The sequence below is a fragment of the Benincasa hispida genome, chromosome 2 (assembly GCF_009727055.1).
Source record: "Benincasa hispida cultivar B227 chromosome 2, ASM972705v1, whole genome shotgun sequence".
NCBI classification, from domain to species: Eukaryota; Viridiplantae; Streptophyta; class Magnoliopsida; order Cucurbitales; family Cucurbitaceae; genus Benincasa; species Benincasa hispida.
This window is the reverse complement of record NC_052350.1, coordinates 33396161-33416340: the sequence shown is the minus strand read 5'-3', so window position 1 is coordinate 33416340 and position 20180 is coordinate 33396161. Positions and strand designations below refer to the sequence as shown.

The window sequence follows — 20180 nt, the reverse complement described above, 5'->3', positions numbered from 1 at the left end:
ATTGGCTCTTGAAAGAAAACCGTTTAATCTGAAGCTATGAGAATAACCATGCGTAGAAAGGACAATGCAAAGTAATGATAAAGACCAAAACTTCACAAACCAAGACAGAGACTTCAACATTGCTTCAGAAATCTTGAGAGAAAAGATCCATCCAACCGAAAAAACTTCCACCAAAGGAAAAACTTGCAACTCTAAGGGTTTAGAGCTTTGGCAATGAATGAAGCTTGAAAATGAAGCCAAAGCAAACTGACATGCTTGGTGTAGTTGGTTATAACCATTTGTGGCAGTGGAATGCATGACCAAATTCTCCAGGAAAGTGGTTGCTCTTCTTCACTTCATTTTCTCGGCACTTTTTTCCCAATAGACAATCCTTTTCGCAGTTTCAAGGTGAAATTTCTGTCATTGCTTGAAACATTATCTTCTTCAAAGGACTATTAAGCTTCATCTTGCTCTTGTTTCTACTATTTTTACCACTCTGGAACAGTGTCTTTTTTTAACTAATTTCATTTTGGATATGCTTCATCACTTCCATGGAATTTTTTTTAAGTTGTTTAGAAGTTTAGATAATTCACATTCCTAGTTGTACCTTTGCCCTTGTTTTTGCATTATTGTTCTCTGCAATCCACTGCATCGTGTAAGAGTTTAATTATTAAGTATTTAAATGGCTATCTCCTGTATTCCAACTTGCCAATTCACTCTCACAAAACCAAGCTCCATCTTTTCCAAGAATGGTTTCCAAATGTATTTAAGAAGTTCAAATACAGCCCCTGGAAATACATCAGCAAAAATAAAAGCTTCTTTGAAAGACATCAATTTCACGATTTGAAATGGGAAAAATCTGTGTTTAGTAAGATAGTTGGGCCACAACTAGACTGTTTGGTGAGGAGTTCCCATCCATTTATTCAATAGCAAACTCCAAAAAGGCTATCTATTTGCAATTTTTGGTCTGGCAAAAAAGAAACTTGAAACTTAAATTTTAGAAGAGTTCTCCTTGACAGAGAAATGGAAGAATGGGACAGCCCCATCTCAATACTAGAAGGAAGAAGGCCAAATGGAGAGGGAAATCAAATTTCCTCGCTGCTGGAGAATTCAGGGGTATTTTCCAGCAAGTCAGCCTCCAAATTGAAATGGGAAGGAAACAGCCCAAAGAAAGTGAAATCCTTCATTTGGTTCTGACCTCATGGCAGACTAAACACGATGGATAGAATCCTAAGATGACATTTGAAGCTGGCTCTCTCTAGTCTTTCCAAATATTTGCTCCCTATGCAGCAGAAATTCTGAATACACCAACCACCTATTCCTTTACTGTCAATTTGTTTGTAAGGGATGGAAATTCCTCATTAATCTTTTTGATTTGTCTTGGTGTCCTCCAAAAAGTATCAAAGCCTTTATGGAATAATGCTAGTTGAGCTCTCCTATGTTCAACATGAGATAAGTATTCTTTAAGTTTTTTCTGTAAAATGTATGGTTTACAACAATCTAAGTGGGGTACTTCACGCCATTCTTCTTATAAAACACCGTATTATCTCATTAATTTAAATTGGAGGTTGTTCCCCCTTTAAATTTGTTCCTCTCTCTTGATGAACAAATGCTTTGTCCTATTAGATGTTCTCTTTCCTACATTTTCAAAAATTGGCTCCTAGATTCTGCTTTCCCCCTTTCCTCCTAGATTCTTCTCAATGACGTCGATCTCTTCCTTCGCTGTCACTCAGCCGAACGACGCCTGACCTCCCCTCTCCGACGTGGCCGACTTCCTCTCCCTTCACCGTCGCTCAGCGGGGTAAGCGTTTTACTTGTTCTTTAAATAAAAAATTGTAGCTTGCCGTGTCCTGAGGTGTCACCTGCCGTGTCGAGGAGTGTCCTGTTGTGTCAGATATTACAAATTTAATAATAAAATCATTGACACATCAACTGGCGTGTCGAACATATGTTCAAGGCGTGTCGAAGCATGTAGGTGTCAGACACGTGTCCGACATCGATACTTGGCCATTTTAGGAGTGTCCATGCTTCTTAGCTTTTAGTTTTGATAAAATTCATTGGATCCAAATTCCTAGTGTCAAGGCTCTTAATTTAAATTCACCACTACTTGACACCATTGGTGGTTTTTTGCTTCTCCATGTGACTAGGTTGCCCCAAACAAAAGTGCAATAGCCTGTAGTTGATCTTCGATCTACTTTTGAATTGGCCAAATCACCATCAGTGAAGACTTTTAACCTTTCCTTTTGTTGATTTATTGAAGTATAATACCTCTCTAGGTGTTCCTTTTATGTATCTTAGGATCCCATAGACAGCCTACATGTGTGCTTTGGTGGGATTATTCATAGTGTCACATAACTAGCTGGAAAGAAAATGTCCAGCTGAGTGTAAGATATATTAGCTTTCCAACCAATTTTTTATATTGTTCTTTGTTAGTCACCACCTTTCCTTTTCCTTTTTTCCTTGAAACGAACACAGAACTTTTCATTGATGTAATGAAAAGAGACATAAACCAAGTAAACCAAGGGATTTAGAAACTTAGGATCAAGTGGTGCACCCGAATATCTCAACTAAGTTGACACACTCATAGCACCCTCACCACCTTTCCTTTTCCTAAATTACAATTTGGATCAATTAAAGTTTTTGCAGGCTTACACCCAAGCAAACCTATTTCCTTTAGCCCTAAGAGATTGTTTTAGGTCGTATATGGGTTTTCTTGAGTTTACACACTTTATTAATGGTTTTTTTTCTGTTTCCATGCCAACTAGTATATACATATAAATGTAAACCTCTTCTTCAAGATCTCCATTAAGTAAAGTATTCTTTTTATCTAGTTGATGAAGTATCCAATTGTTGTTTGCCAAAGAGAGGACATGTAAAGTGTTAGCTTTCCCACAAGGGCAAATGCTTCCTAGTAATCAATGCCTTGAGAAAACCTTTCTACGACTAATCTTGCTTTATATCGATCTACCTCACCATTGGCTTTGTGTTAGATGGTAAAAATCCATTTGCACTACATTGATTTCTTAACCTTGGGTAGATTAGTTATTACCCATGTGCGATTCTTTTCTATTCCACTACAACCTTTTTCCATTTTTGGTCATTAAGGACTTCGTATATTGTATTGGGAATTTGTATGGCAGATAGATTAGTTGTATTGAAAAATGAGGGAGCAGCATTTATAGGAAAGATAGTTTTGTATAGGATGGTTAGTGCATGTTCTTACTACTTTCCTTTCGACATCAAGATCATCTATACAGGTGTCCCTTGGAGGCTTGGGATTTATGGTTGGGTGTTCCAAAATATTCCCATTAAGAGTTGATAACAAAAATGTCCCTTGTCAACAATTGACGTTTGTCTATCGTAGTCCAATCACTTTCATGCGCCATCTTCGTTCACGATTTTAGCTTCACCATCCTCAAGCGCAAAAGTTTCTCTCTAATCCAATGGGCTAGCTTCAACAATCGTGCATCTTTGCTGATTCCGCCGTCATCACTGCTATCTTCCTCAATAATTACTTTTGTCACTGCCCATCAGCTCTGTTGTCATTCTTTTGGCCGCCAACCGAAGATTTCTCATATTCTTTTTTCTTTTTTCTGTTTCTTCAATTTTAGATTTTTTGCTTCTGGTATGGATGAAAGGAGTAGCTTTGTTGATAATAAGTATTTTAGCATTTAGTTGGAACTAGGAAGATGGTGTGTGTTTTTCATCAAGCTGCTAATTTGTAACACACAAAAAAAAGTGTTCATTTTTGTTTAAAATATTCAATATTTTCATTATTAATTATATGTTTCAAAATTTTCTCTTTTTTTTTCCCAATTTACAAGGGCTATAAATAATATGTTTTGTTTTATTGAGTGCGCCTCATTTCACTCAAACGGCACATTTTTTTCGCCTCACCTTAAGGTGATCAAGAGACTTGACGCCTTGTGTGTCTTGCACATAGCAAAGTACTGATTTGAAGCATTAGTTAAGGCAAAGAACTTGGTCACACGAGCATTTAAACATTGTCAATAAAAAATCACTAAGCATGCTACCTCATGAAGATCTATTAATTTATGAAGCTGCTGAACCAACTTTCCAATGGACTCATCAGTTCCAGGAATGACTGTTGTGATACGAGATAATCCCTGCCTTTCTGCATGTCCTACAGCAAGACTCTGGTAATTTTCCAAATAGAAAATTATCATTAAGAAGCTAATGACAATGAGAAAAAGTTATAAAAAGTTCATAATAAAATTAGAACCTACCTGAATATTATAGCCTCTTCTAGAAATAATCCCAGTAACAACATTGAGAACACCAGGATAGTCATTTACTAGCATAGACAATGTATGTGATTGATGACCACTTGACTGAAAGTAAGCAGAATGTATAAAATGTCAAAAGATTAATTGCAGAATAGACAATATAAAAACCACGTATTTTAGAGATTCCCTTGATTAACCCACGTAAAAAAATCATATCACAAAAAAAAAAATTGATGTAATCATTTTGACAAAAGGAGATGCAATATGTGCACAAGACAATGGTGCAAAAGTTGTTGGTCATGTGACCTAAAGTTAGATCAAGTAGAAAATATGTCATTGCTTTTGCTGGAAGGAATAAAAAATTGCACTTCCCTTGCACAATGAAAGTGGAAAAGGAAACGTAAATATATAAAAGACGAAACAAATCCTGATGTACTTTGTTATTTCTTTAATTTGTTAACTGCCCTGTTTTAGGTTTTGGGCTGCCCTGTTTTTATGTTTTAGTCTTTAGAGTCAAAGGCTGGTTGTAAATTACCGTCTGGTAATTACTTTGATATGCATTCTGTTTTAAGGATCAGTATATAAGCTGATTCCTTTAGTCAATAAAATTATTATGAAGTATTATGCTTTGAAAATTTGAGTTTTCTCTCAACTTGTCTACACCAAATCCCCCAAGATAAACCTACGTTTCATCATTTGTATTGTAAGACATCAAAAAGAACAAATGTAAAAGCGAAATATTTCAAATCAAAAGTTCAAAGAAAGTTAAGGTCTTATTCTCCATGAAGCTTTCAAGTCTAAGGTGTCCAACTTAGACATGGCATGGCCAATTTGTTGTATTATTTGCAATAAAAACAGCTTGTTCTAAAAATCTAGATCATATTCTTTGGAGATGAGACTTTGCAAGAACAGTATGGAATTGTTTATTTCACGTTTGACTTCTGCATTGTCAGGGCTTAGGGTTGTAGGAGAAAGGATCACGAAGTTTCTTTTCCACCTACCCTTTAATGAGAAAGAGTCACTTTATGGCACAAATAGTGTATCGATCATAGCCTCTTCATATTGTACAAATGAAAACTTTTATTTTATCTTTTCCGATGGACCCAACCCTTGACACAGCCTTCCGATTTAACCCTAGCCATTGCACATCGCCAGACACAGATGCATCGTCATTGGTCCTGTTTATGTCACAACTTATCCATCCTCACTTGCGAAGGTTTTCTCTCTACCCGACGAGCTATTTTCAGTACTTGTGCATCGTTGTCGATTCCGCCATCTTCCTTAGTCATTGTTCTCATCGTCGTTGACATAGTCATCGGCCGAAAAGTTCCTCAATTTTTTGCCCTTTCTTCTTCCCATCACCTAGACCATTATTTTCCCTCCTCCCCCTTTTGTTTTGTCATCAGCCCCAACAGCCGTTGCCGCCTAGCCTTTTCTACTTCCATCGGAAGATGAGTTGTATTTGTAACCTTTATTTTTGCACTTTGTATGAAAATGGCATGGATTTTGTTGAAAACATTAAAAACAAAATGAAGATTCCCCTCTATTTCTATCGTTTAATTTGGTTTGAAAATTCTATGGTTGAACTGATGCAAAATCCCATGTAAACACATTTTCCTAAGCAAATTAGGGATGCTTCTGGGATTATCCATTTGGTCAAGTTCAGATCTTCCAGAGGATGGAAACTCGAATGCGTTGTTTGGCCACCTTCTGGAGGTAGAAAGAGATTACTTGTTCCTATAGCTGTTGAAAAGAAATTTTGGTTCTTTTTCAGGACATGTTACGAGATTTTATCTTAAAAGTTGAGAAAAATCAGCACTAATCTTTCACTGTTTGAAATCAATTTGAGGACGGAGAAATAGTGCAACCGGAGCTTGTCAAAGATAATCAACTTCAAAGAAGTTATGCGGAAGTGGTACTTGGAGACATCAGATGCTTCTACTTTTTGGATGAGGAAAAAGAAAAGTAGTGGAAATGAACTTTGATTCTATATTAGTGATTTCAAGACTACTAGCTCACAACTCTTCGTCAGACATTCAAAATATGTAGAGGTTTGCAATTATTTATTTCTATTTTGGCTTGTCTCTTTGTTTTCTTACAAAATGCGAGAAAGTGGGGAGAGAAATGACAAGATATTTTTTTCTAAGGAAAACTATCAATTTTCATTGATATAATGAAAATAGACTAATACTCCAAAATATCAGACATCCAACTAAAAAAGACATAGAAGAGACAATCACAACTGATGAGTACAAGTCAAACAAGATGAAAAGTCTACAACTAAGAAACACCAAAAAATTAAAAAGAGAGCCAGACAAATCAAACCAAAATAGACGAATGAAGCAAAACATCAACCCAAAAAACTGACAAGAAGGTATTGGAACATCCATTTGGAAGAAATAATGGAGGCAGGAGCTCATTTTGGTCAAGGTAATAGGAAATGGAATCCTAAAATTGCACCTTATATCTCTGGAAAACGTAAAGGTATTCAAATTATAAATCCAACGTTATTGAAATTGAGTGCTGATTTTTCTGAGTTGGAATTTGATGGCAAGTGGAGGCAAGTTGGCACCAAAAGATTGAGAAATTGTCCCAAGATGAACATTCTCATCCAAAGTAAATTGAGGAACATGGGCACTTGATTGCTCTGAAGAACTTACTTTAGGCATATTGGAAAGATACTTGTTCTAAAGCAATTGGTCAGCATTTTGGAGGTTCGGTCAGTATCTCTTCCCAGCCTCAAGTGGAGAAAAATATGTGTGGTTTCATTCGGACTAAGATTGAGATAACAAATTGGCAGTTTGGCTATTTTTTCTTTTCATCTTAGGGATATATATCCTTTAGATCCTCTACACAATGATCATGGGGATTTTCCAATATTTTATTTTACAAACTTAGTGGACCTTCAAAGAATAAATCTAGTTATGATGGATGAAGGCTTTACCTTTCTATCTGAAAAATTTAGGAGCAAAGATGTTCATTTGAATTATATTCCTTTGCATGACCAGTTGCAGAAATCGAATAATCTCTTTTCTCAAGATGATCTTCAGGCTACACGACTTTCTTCAGATTGCTCAGTCTTCTCAACCGTATGATCAGATTTCCAAACCCACACTTCATGCTTCTAAAATGAAAAACAGATTGTCAGATTTAATGAAGCTTACTCTCCATTATACTGAAGAATGCCTATTCAGGTTTTCTGAAAAATTCAAAGGTTAATTTAGATATTTTTGAAGAAGCTTGGCCTCAGTTCATCACTTCCTCATCGAAGTTGCAACAGCCTCTTTCTCAACCTTTCATCTTGTACACGCATTCAATGATCACTCCTACAGGTTTAAATGTTACCTTTAACCAAAGGTTATTCGAGCTCTTCTTCTAATAAAGATCATATCTCCTCTCCAATTATTCATGATATTGATTCTGACGAAGCATCTAATGTTAGCATGAGTAGTGAGGAAACTAAAGCACATTTGGTTGATATAGAGATCGATGAATCTCCTACTGAAGACTTCTGCAGAAGCATTTGAGAGTCTTTTCTAATTAAGGATAGATGGAATTCAATCAATAGGGAAGAACCTCCGACCACCAAATATCCTCTCCTCTCTCCTCCTCCTTCTCCTTCTTCGTTCACCACTCTCTGACCTTAGCCTCTCCTGTCCGACGCCCTGTTCCTCACCAAAATTCTTTTTAAAAAAAAAAAAGAAAAAGAAAAAGAAACAGAACTTTTCATTGATAATTGAAAGAGACAAAATCTCTAGGTACAAAGAGACTTCACAAATGATAAAGGAAAGAAACAAAGGCGCTAATAATTACGGATCATCAGGAAAAACCAAAAAGGACTAGGCCTTGCCGAACGAAAAATAAAACTGATACCACAATTCCTAACTAAAACAATACAGATCATATAGACGTAAAAAGAGATAATAAGTATGCCAAATTCTACTATTGACTCGGATCTGAAAGTCCTCAAATGGATTGGAAGGAGTACACCAATTAGAAGCAAGCAACCGAGCAACTTCAAAGCGAACCAACCATTCTCTTTACAGAACCAAGAGGACAGGCTGGAGGAGACGAAACAAAGGGATGGAAGAATCCAAAGTAATAGCTCCAAACAAATCAAAAACAAGCAGCAGATTTTGAGGATGATTCGGAGTATGAGACTCAAACATCACAATAATCTGCCACCAAAAATAACCCAAGAACAATGTCACAAGCTTCAACAATTGAAAGCGGATGCTGAGGGATATCTTCCTTATTGAGAGGGACAAATGAGGAATCTCCTGCCTTTCCAAATACCTGTGAATCCTCTGCTTGAAATAAAAAGCAAATACATTTACCAAAATGATCCATTATTTTACCTTCTTCTTGGCTTTCCTCTGCTTCAGCATTCTTCCAAATCTTCGCTACTTGTACTTACGACTGATTCTTCATCATCTTCTTGTTTACTACGGCAATGATTATTTGGTCGGTCACTCAGAATACCCCGCACGAATTGCACATCTGAGCTTGGGATTTGAAATTTTGAGTGAATAAAAGAACAAGAATTACAATGAGCATTAACCGATCAGTCTGGAATAGAATCAGGAATTTGAGCTCTAACACAGCATTCTTCAAGCAAATCCGAATTTACCAAAGACAACCAGGAGTAGAGGAAAGAGGTCTTTTTCCTGGCGAAGTGGTTGGGGAAATGTTTTAGCAGATGAGCACATTTCTTGTTATTTGATGGAAATTTAGCATTTGCAGAGGAGGAATTCTCTTTACCATTGGAGGAACGGGACATTGGGGAATAGGCCGAAGCCTGATAAGAATTTCCTTCGAATACAAATCCTGGAGAAAGTGTTATTGCAAACAAAGTCTTTTTATTAAAGGAGAAGACCGTAGCTTTTTCTATGGATGAAGGAGCTTCATTAATTGGGTATTCGAAAGGTTCCTGAACAAGGGCAGGTGAGGATGGTGCAACTACCGAGATGACTTTATATTATTAAGCATAGCAGGGGTCGTGTTTTGAAAATCTTCTTTATTACCTTTTAATGGGAATTCAAATTGTCTTCTTTCCGATGGACGTGGAGGTAAGAATTCGGCTTCATTTTATTCCTGTCAGTGTTCACATCAAGCATGTTTGGATTCAAATTCTGTTTTGGCAGGAAATCAAAAACAGGGGGAGGCTTCTGGCTATTTGCCTCTGCGTTCTTCAACTTCAACCTGTCCACCTCTAAGATGGAAACAAATGGATTTCTTGAGAAATTTTGACTAATTTTTGTTGGCAAGGAGTTCCAACAAAGTCCTTCAGAGAAATAGAAGCAATAATCTTGGGGTTTTATACCAATCTTTACTCAAAATGCTTGGGCTCTCGATCAATCCCGCTGAACCTGGAATGGCCAAGGGTTTCTACTAAGCAAAATGGACAGATGGTAACTAGATTTAATTTTTCAGAAATTAAAAATGCAATCAAGGCATTGGGAAGGAATAAAGCACCAGGACCGGATGGCTTTACCATAGAATTCATCCTTAAATTCTGGAATTTACTAAAAGACATCTTAAGGATATTTTTGAGGAGTTAAAAGAAAACTTTATTTGTCTAATCCAAAAGAAGGAAGAGGCAGTCTTAGTGAAAGACTTCAAATCCATCAGCTTATCCACTCTTGTCTATAAGATAATAGCCAAAATCCTTGCGGAAAGGCTTAAAAAGATCATGCCTAGCTTAATAGGCCCAACACAGTGCATTCATTGAAGGTAGACAAATTCTTGACCTGATCCTAATAGAAAATGGGGCATTACAGAGCCAAGAAGAAAAAATGTTGGATTCTAAAACTCGATTTAGAAAAAGCCTTTCATAGAGTAGACTAGGAGTTTCTTGAAAAATTCTTCATGGAAGAAACTTCATTGAAGGTAGACAAATTCTTGACCCAATCCTAATAGAAAATGGGGCAGTGGAAGATTATAGAGCCAAGAAGAAAAAATGTTGGATTCTAAAACTCGATTTAGAAAAAGCCTTTGATAGAGTAGACTAGGAGTTTCTTGAAAAAATTCTTCATGGAAGAAACTTCCACCCCAGATGGATTTCTTGGATTACCGGCTGTATTTCTAATCCAAAATTCTCCATTTTCATAAATAGAAGACCAAGAGGTAGAATAAAGGCCACAAGGAGGATTAGGCAAGGGGACCCCTCTCTCCTTTCCTATTCCTTTCAGTAAGTGATGTCTTAAGTGTGTTGGTTGACAGAATCCATGAAAGAGGTTTGTATGAAGGCTTCATGGTTGGAAAAGACAAAGTTCAGATCTCCATCCTTCAATTTGCAGATGATACATTGTTATTTTGCAAATATGATGATGACATGCTAGATAATCTTCGAAAAACCCTTGCACTTTTTGAGTGGTGTTCCGGACAGAAGGTTAATTGGGAAAAATCTGCCCTTTGTAGAATCAATATAGAAGAAAACAAGTTGAGGGCAGTAGCATCAAGGCTGAATTGCCAATTAGTACACCTTCCTTTCTTATATTTGGGCCTCCCCTTGGGAGGATACCAAAAAAAAGTGGAGTTTTGGCAGCCGGTAATTGACAAATTACAGAATAAATTAGATAAATGGAGAAGATATAATCTATCAAGAGGAGGAAGAGCTACTCTTTGCAAATCAGTCCTTTCTAATTTACCAATTTACTATATGTCCTCCTTTCTGATGCCTGAAAAGGTGGTTTCAGCCTTAGAAAGAATCATAAGAAACTTCTTTTGGGAAGGCCACAATGGTGGTAAGATAAATCACTCGATGAAATGGGAGCTTGTCTCTAGAAAGCAAGAAGATGGTGGACTCGGGTTAGGAGGTTTGAAGGCTAGAAACTTGGCACTTTTAGCTAAGTGGGGCTGGTGTTTTATGCACGAACACGCATCCTTTTGGAGACAAGTTGTTAAGAGTATTCATGGCAGCAGTTTTTTTGGATGGCACACTTCCGGAAAGGTAAAATGTAGCCTTCGCAGCCCTTGGATCAGTATTTCAAGATCGTGGATGAAAGTGGAAGTATTGGCAGCTTTTAAGTTAGGAAATGGCAGCCGAATTTTGTTTTGGCAAGACCCATGGCTGGATTATACTCCTCTTAAAGATAGCTTCCCGTCCTTGTTTGGTATAGCCATCAACCTAAATGGTTCAGTCTCAAATCATTGGGATTTTCAAACTTCTTCATGGTCCATCAACTTCAGAAGGTTATTAAAGGAAGAAGAGATCTTAGAGTTCCAAAATTTGTTACTCTTGGTGTCCAAGAAAGAAGTTAAAAACTGCCAAGATACTCGCATATGGTCCCTAGAAGCTAATGGTCCCTTCTCAGTAAAATCACTGATTAATCACCTTTCTTTGGCTTCACCACTCACATCTTGCCTTCAGAAAGCCCTTTGGAAGTCCAACAGCCCTCGGAGAGTTAATATAACAGTGTGGATAATGCTTTTTGGAGCCCTTAATTGCTCCTCAATGTTACAACAGAAGCTGCCTTCCCATTCTCTTTCTCCCAATTGGTGTCCTTTATGCAAATCAGATGGGGAAGACCTCCAACACCTTTTCTTTGACTATGCATATGCCACTAATTGCTGGAGAACTCTTTTTAAATACTTCACCACTTGTTAGGTCTTTGACAACGCTTTCAAAAACAATGTTCAGCATATACTTATTGGGCCATTATTCAAGAAAAATTCAAATTTATTGTGGACTAATGCTGCAAAAGCATTGCTTGCTGAGATTTGGTTCAAAAGAAACCAAAGAGTGTTTCAAGATAAGGAAACCCCTTGGTTTGCTTGGTTTGAGGCTGCAAAGCTTAATGCTTCTCTTTGGTGCTCCCTCTCTAAAGCATTTGAGGCCTACTCCTTACGAGATATAAGTTTAAATTAGCAGGCCTTCATTCATTTGGACAGCTAGTTTCAAAAGATAGTGGACTGCTTTTCAGCATATTGTGGTCTTGTTTCTGGGTTTTTTGTTTTTGATTTCCTATGTATTGCATCTGCTGTTTAAGAAGTTTTTTATTTGTTTGTACTTAGTTTCTCTCTGGTTGCTTTGTAAGGCTTCCTTTTTCTTAGTTCTTTGAATTGCTGGTTCGGATATGATGAGGGCGCTAAAGGAGAGTCAACCTAGTTGAGATGTCCAGGTGTACCTCTTGATCCTTAGTTCTTAGTTTTTTGCCTTTATAATTCAAGTACACATCTTCTGTACTCTCTTTTAATAAATAATAAAGGTTTGTTTCCCTTCCAAAAAAAAAAAGGAAAATTATTTCCATCAATACTATCATCAATGAACTCAAGAATTAAGTTGTTCAAAAAATCATTTGTTGCTAAAATATATGTAGATTCCTCAAAGAATTGAGGAAACATATTTACAATTATCTTTGAATTAGGTTGCCCACGAGTATCTTTTTCTTCCCCACTTGAAGAATTTACATACTCACGAGTCACGCCAATATATTGGATATTTGATTCTTGAAAGGGAAAAATTATTTCCATCAATACTATCATCAACGAACTCAAGAATTAAGTTGTTCAAAAAATCCTCTATTGCTAAAATATATGCAAATTTCTCAAAGAATTAAGGAAAAAGATTTTCAATTATCTTTGAATTAGGTTGCCCACAAATATCTTTTTCTTCTACACTTGAAAAATTTACATACTCTCGATATTTCCTCAAATATAACCTTGATCATGGTTGTTTTTGAATGATTCTCGGTAAATCTTGGACATTTCTTGCATACCATTGGTGTTGTTGATTCTCTTGTTGTCTTTCTTGGTGGCCAAGGCTCTATTCTCTAGCGATGGAGGTAGTTGTGGTTGGTTGTGTGCCTCAGTTAATTGATCTAACCAAATGGACACGTTCTTTGCAATGGTTTCATCTTCTTCAACACCTTCATCGATGATTTCATCGATTAATTGTTCCTCATCATCTAGTTCAGATTAAGCAACCTCCATATTAGTTCCATTGATTTTTTCATTTTCCAACGGAAGCTTCTCTTCAATCTTTCTACCTGCCTTGTTCAACTCGTCTTCAATTGATTTTTTATTTTCTTCTACTCCGTTCATTTTTTTGCAATTTCACAGCTCATTTGGATGAGTTATTGTTCTTCTTAAGTGATTAAATGTAATTCTTAATGGTTTCTTGAAAAATCTTGAAGATTATAGGGAAAAATACCTTTTTAGTTCCCAAGTTTTTTGGAATGGGTGCATTTCGTCCCTGAAGTTTCAAATTAGTCATTTTAATCCTTAAGTTTTCAATAATAGCTTTAAAAGGTCCTCTTCATTAACATAACTGTTTAAATAACAGATCTGTCCAAGTAGATTACTCAAATGCTAATGTGGCGTGCTGACTAAGTTGATGATTTGGATTTTAATTTGGCTCGTGAAGTCTTTTATCTCGTGAATTTCATCTCATGAAGTAAGACAGAAATGACATGAAGTTGAGTTCATTTATCGTGACGTCCATCTCATGAAGTTCGTTTCGTGAAGTAACTTCACGAGATAAAAGACAGAAATGACATGAAGTTGAGTTCATTTCTCGTGAAGTTCGTCTCACGAGACAAATTTAAATCCAAATCATCAACTTAGTCAGCAAGCCACATCGGCATTTAAATAATCTACTTAGACAGATCTGTTAATTTAAACAGTTCTATTAATGAAGAGGACCTTTTAAACCTATTATTGAAAACTTAGGGACTAAAATGGCTAATTTAAAACTTCAGGGATCAAATGCACTTATTCCAGAAAACTCGGGGACTAAAAAGGTACTTTCCCAAGATTATAATTATGCTTTTCTTGAATATTTTTTTCAAAAGACCCCAAATTTTATCCATTCCTTTCCAAAAGTTTTCTTAATAGATGCTCTTATTTGAATATTTCTGATTTCTTGAAAATGTTTAGACTTCCGTATTGGTGTTAGACTGATTTATCGATGTTCTTTGATGTTGGTAATAATAATTTCTTTCACACTTTGAATCATTTTTTGAATCATCTAATTCCCAATTCTTACGTCAATTTCTTGAGAAACCAGTTTGATTGGATCATCTAGCCCTTTGTTGATAATGGCGCCTTGTTATTCCATTCCAAACAACATTAGAATCTTCATCGGAATTGTTAGAATCACTATAATCAAAATTCAAATGTGGGTAATGATAGGTTCTTTGAGAAAATCGAGTACGAGCGAAGTTATTATATTGGAATTCTTCTTCTAAATCACTTGAGTAATAATTCTAGCACTGCTTTTGGGAGTAAATTTGACTTTCTTGCCTATACCAACTGCGATATTTTTTCTTCAGCATTTTCCTTGATCGGTAATAGTTCTTTTTTTTTTTTGAAAAGGAAACCAAACTTTTTATTAATGCATAAAAAGAAAGTACAAGAGATGTGTACTTAAATAGGAGCGATACAAGACACGGGATCAGGAGACGATATCTTCTTTCTTTCCTATAATTTGAAGGGTTCACCCTATATAGATGTGGCCTATTCACCAACGAGCACGGCTCACGAAACTCCCTCTTGCGATCAATGTCGTCAAGAGTTTCCCAGTTTTCCACCGGCAGCAGTCAACAGTGGCCCAGACGGCTACTCTAATACCAAATTGATGTAGCCTAAGAGATAAAAGGAGAGAGAGCTCCAATAATAAAACCAAAGTCTTTATTATTAATCAAAAATTGCCCATACAAGAAGATAATCTCTCTATTTATAGAGAATTGGAAAGCAAACTAATCCTAATTCTAATCCTAATTAATCAAAGAAACTAATCCTAATCCTAATAAACCAAGGGAACTAATCATAATCTTAATCAATCAAGAAAACTAATCCTAATCCTAACCAATTAAGAATTTAACCAAGATATCCTAATTTACACTAATCCTGCCACATCAAGTCCAATGCAAGTAAAGCTCTTTTGTCCGAAATTTGGTTTGAGCTCATATGGATTCAGCTTGTCTCCTTACTTCCTCATGTTGTTCTCCATCCAAGTAATGCAAGTTAAGCTCTTTTGTCTGAGATTTGGTTTGAGCTCATCGGGATTCAACTCATCTCGAAGTCATTCTCCATCCAAGCATTTATCTAACTATTCAATTCAGGATATTAATTTGAATTGAAGTGCTTTTATTGTCCCTAATAAATCTAATTCATCTTATGTTTTAATTTTATTTTTAGCTACTATTTCTTGTATTTTGAGACTATTTTGAGATTAGACTCTTTTCATTATATCTTTTTTTAAAAAAAAACAGAAACAAACCACTTCATTGACATAATAAAATTAGACTATTGCTCAGAGAATAATACTTAGATACAAAAGAAAACAAAACAACTATGATATCAATTAACACCCTCATATCATCCTCATATCCTAAAACGAACAACAAAAACATCCAACAAAACAACTTTAACAACAATACAAGCATAATCGGCCCAGAATACAAGTCAAGACATGAATATTTGGACAAAGTACGGCTCTCCAGTTCAAGTAGATATCTTGTTGTGGGGCTAGCAATGCCAAAACGAACCCTTCAATTATAGGCTTATTGTGAGAGACGCGTTGATTCCTTTCAAACTAAGTTCCATCTAATGAATCTTTAACAACATTAGTCCAAAACAACCGTGGCCTAGACTTCAATGAAGGACCTAACAAAGCCTATGGGAGCTTCAGCCCGAGAGGTAACTCTCATATTCAATGAAGCTTGTCAAAGGGTAAAAATCAACCCAAAATTAATCCATATTCTTGAACTATGGACTTCACATGTGGAGGAATTTCAGAAGGGGACAATGGAGAGAAACATGAAGCAGCCACCACATTATTTTTCAAGTCATCTTCAATTTGAAACAGAGAATCTTAATCCATATTCTTGAACTATGGATTTCACATGTGGAGGAATTTCAGAAGGGGACAATGGAGAGAAACATGAAGCAGCCACCACATTATTTTTCAAGTCATCTTCAATTTGAAACACAGAATTGAAATCAATCCCAAAATTATCAACTTGCACTGCGACTTCTTGGTCATCTTCATTCCCGGAACAATCTAAGTCCCTCACTGATAACGCTAATGGGAGAAGTGGAGCTGGATTGAATGCTTCTTTTTTGGCAGAAGTTCAAAGGAGAGCACGGAATACCTCTCATAAATTGAACCTTTGAATTTGGAATTATGAAGGCAGAGTGTTTAAACTTCTGGGCTGAAGGTGAGCTAGAAACTAACCTTTCGGCAAGGATTGTTTTTTTAGCACGAATGCAGCAAGCTTCAACAGATCATTTTTGGACCAATATTTTGTGAACTGCCATTGGATGAGGCATTCAATTGAAAACTTGATGGTTTTTCGCTCATTGGATGAGTCTTCATTCGAGGAGAATACCAATGGTTTCACTGTGCCAGATGCTGCTGAATTGTTATTTGCATAGCAAAAAGCCACCGAAGTGGGCCCAGGGGGTTGTTGATTTATCTGCAGAGGAATTTCAAAAGCCATGGGTTGAGAAGTTTCCATAATATCATTATCGAGAGAATTATTGCAAAGCATGCCATTGTATTTATAAGTCGAGTTGTTAGTTGTAATCTCTTTCCTCCTTAAATCTGACTCTTCGAATTCCACTGATACGTTCACACTGGTCTGGGACTTCATCTTCTTCAAACCTAAAACAATATTCTCATATGAAGAAGGTTGCTTTCGAAACTCCGACTTAGTTTTTCCACCGATGAATTCTTCAACTTTGGCTATTTATCCTATTAAGTGTCGCATAAGGATTTCTTGTGAACTCCAGCTTGGATTGATATGAAGTGAGGAAAACCATTCGGGTTTCAAAACGTTAATGTCGATGTCTTCATCCTGTAAAACTTGATTCAGACGAACTAAATCAATTGGATTAGTGAAATTTTTAATAAATAAATCACCATGAATTATTTTAGGAGCTTCAGTAACTTCAATATCACCAAAATTTAAAAAGATATTGTCGCATTTTTGCATCCTTGATCTCAATAGTCGTCGGAATAAAACCACAGGGGTTCTTGCTCACTTGAATTTTGGCTTCCGAACAGTTTAGAAGATTTAAAATTTCAGTTGCAATACTTTCAAGGCCCCCAAAATAGGCTCCAATTGCTTCAAAAGTGCTTCTACTCCAATAATCTAATGGAAGATTTTTTAATTGAAAGCCAGCCCCTCAAATCCTTTCATAATTGATGGTCTATTGTGTCTGAATCTATCCCACTTTTCGAATAGTAAATGAAAAGGACCAAATGCCTGCCATTTGCCCAGAGTCTGAATCAGATCAACCAAATTGCCCTGGTCAATTTTAATCAAGGCTTTGTCTTGCATTGACAATAACTTTAGTTTGCAATAATTCCTCCAACAATTTGGCTATTTCCTTCTAATCATTGAACACAAATAACTTTGAAATAATCCATAGATTGTCAAATTCCTCTTTGAAATAAATTCCCTTTATGATTTGGAAACCATATACCTTTTTCAAAAAACTCATTCAAATAAGAACACTGGTAGGAAGTAATCGGTGACTTTCTAAAACTTCCCTATGACAGAAGAAGAAATCACATCTTTCGATGGATGAAATACCAGACAGATGAAGACGAGAAATTGCTGAATCAACTGACATCGTTATTCTTTAGAACCCAGAAAGAATTCATGCTCTGTTTTATCATCACTTGAATTGGGGACTGCAATTTGTTATTCAAACTCTGTTTTGTTGTAGAGGTGGATGTAAACGATGTGGCTCTAATGTGTCTGCATAACTCAACTTGTTCTTTTTGGAGATAGGTAGCTCCAAGTAAGCCATGGTGGATTTTAATGCCGGCCTCGTCGAGACCTGTCATTCAACGATCTCATACTTGCTCAAGAAGCCCTTAAGCATTCGAAGAAAAGAGTGCCAACCCTATTGCAATGGACCCATCGGAATGTGAATAAAGAAACGACCACAAGTGAATGGCCGGATGACACATCTCATAACCAAATTGGAAGCATCTCTGAATTTGGACAACCTTGTTGCCCCTTATTGGTCTCGATCATTCTTGAGGAAGAATCGGTTGCTCGACCCTAGAGTAGTTTTGAAATTTGCTCCACAAACTATTGAAGGTGAAACTTAGCCAAAGGGAGGAGTTTGTTGACATCCATATCCTCAACGTAGAACCATTTGGATTCGAACTAGATGCAAAAGAAGGAACCATTCACCTTGCAACTTTCTACTTCCATATTTCGGCTAATTGGAATGAAGAACACTGAAGAAGAAGATATAGTCACTGGGGTGTAGACAAGGAAGAGGGAAGAGAGAAGAGAGAACTTGGATCTATCAAACTCTCTTTTCATTATATCAATAAAAGGTCTCATTTCATTTTTCTACCATTGGACTAGCTATTATTTTTTAAAGAGAAAACAAGCGGTAGAAAAATGCTCTCTCCTCTCTCCTCCCTCCCCAAGCCCTCCGGCGTCCACCCTCCCTTTCCGATTACCCTCACCTAGTCCCCATCCTCTCCCCTCCGGCTGGCCCCTCCTCCTCTCCTTCCCTCCTCTTTCCCTCGTAACCTCCCCTCTGCCTTTCGAGCCCTTCACCTTTGTTTTGCAGCATTATGGAACTAAAAAGTTGTCGTATTTCAGATCATTACTTTTGTATGTAGCGGGAAAAGAATGGCTTCTGGCTGGAAGATTTGAAGTGCGGTAAAAAAACCTTCCTCTCTTCGGCCGCAACACTATGGCTGAATGATAGCCTCGATAGACTCTTGAATGGCCCAACTTTCGAATTCTTCCTCCTTAAGGAAAGAGTTGATCAGGGCTTCATCCGGTTAGCAAAGTTTCGAAGCAAGAATCAGTGGTTCATTGAATGTGCAGTCTGGTCTTCTTCAGGAGGCAGAACAAACATCCACATTCCTTATGGCGATGGTGAGACAGGGTGGCAAGAATTCAAGGAAATGGTGAGCTCTTCTACTCCAGACCCTTCATCATCCGGTACTCTTTCTGTTAACATTCAAGCACCTTCAACAAAAAGTTTCTCAGATGTGGTGAAGGGCAAAAAGGTTTCCAACGATTCATTACCAGATCATCCAGTACAAAAATCCTTCAGATCACAACCTCAGCCCTCTGCTCCAAGCAAGAAAAAACAGAGTAAGCCCTGTTTCTGGGTAAAAAAGGACTATGATGTCCTCCAAGAAGACTTCCATCACTTATGGCTAGTGTCAAGGTTTTTTGTCCACAATGAATGGAAGGAAATAGCACAAGTCTTGAGAGGTTCTTTCAACTCCAATATTATTCTAAATCCCCTGCACGCAGATATGGCATTAATCAGAGTTGAACAAGGGGACCTAGCTAAATTGATTGATTCCAATGGAAAGTGACAACAAATTGGCCCCTTCCACCTTTTATTTGATAAATGGTATTCGAAAAAGCATGGTAGACCAACAGTCATGAAAGGTTTTGGGGGGTGGTTAAGCATAAAACATCTCCCCCTTGATTTTTGGTGCCGAAGTACTTTTGAAGCCATCGGAGCATATTTTGGTGGCCTGGAAAGCATAGCTGTTGAGACCCTTAATCTCAATAATTGTCAAGAAGCCAAAATCAGAGTTAAAAGGAATTTGTGTGGCTACATCCCGACGACTATCGAAGTTAAGCATGAAAGCCTTGGCAGTTTTTTCTTGAATTTTGGTGATATTCAGTGTTCAGACTCCCTTGTTTTTAATTCTAGTGAAATTTCCATTGATGATTTTTCAAATCCTTTTGATATATTACGTTTAAATCAAGTTTTGAAGGATGAAGGTGTCGATTCCCTGGTTCTACATTCAGATCGGTCCTTTTTAGCTTCTTCTCAGTCGATTCCAAGCTATTCGAGGAACCCTAAAGCTCCAATAGAAAATGAACTTCAGCCGTCAGTCCAACCGAAGAGGCTTTTCCGGCCAAACAGAGCAAATGAAGGGGAAAGGTCGTCAAAAGTTATATGCCAAGGAAGTGGAAACGACTCAGAAGAAAACGAAGAGTCGTC

The 20180-nt window shown here is 37.0% G+C and overlaps 1 protein-coding gene across 2 annotated transcripts in view; it reads right to left on the bottom strand.

Annotated features, from left to right (window-relative positions):
* The window catches only part of LOC120071714 (acetolactate synthase small subunit 2, chloroplastic-like), a 38079-nt gene that overhangs the window by 4468 nt on the left and 13431 nt on the right, over nt 1–20180 (bottom strand). For both annotated transcript variants that reach the window (XM_039024095.1, XM_039024094.1), the window contains 2 exons: nt 4227–4331; nt 4014–4136 (listed from right to left, as the gene is read on the bottom strand). In XM_039024095.1, the coding sequence (XP_038880023.1) occupies nt 4014–4136; nt 4227–4331 (228 nt within the window). The remainder of the gene's footprint in view (nt 1–4013; nt 4137–4226; nt 4332–20180) is intronic.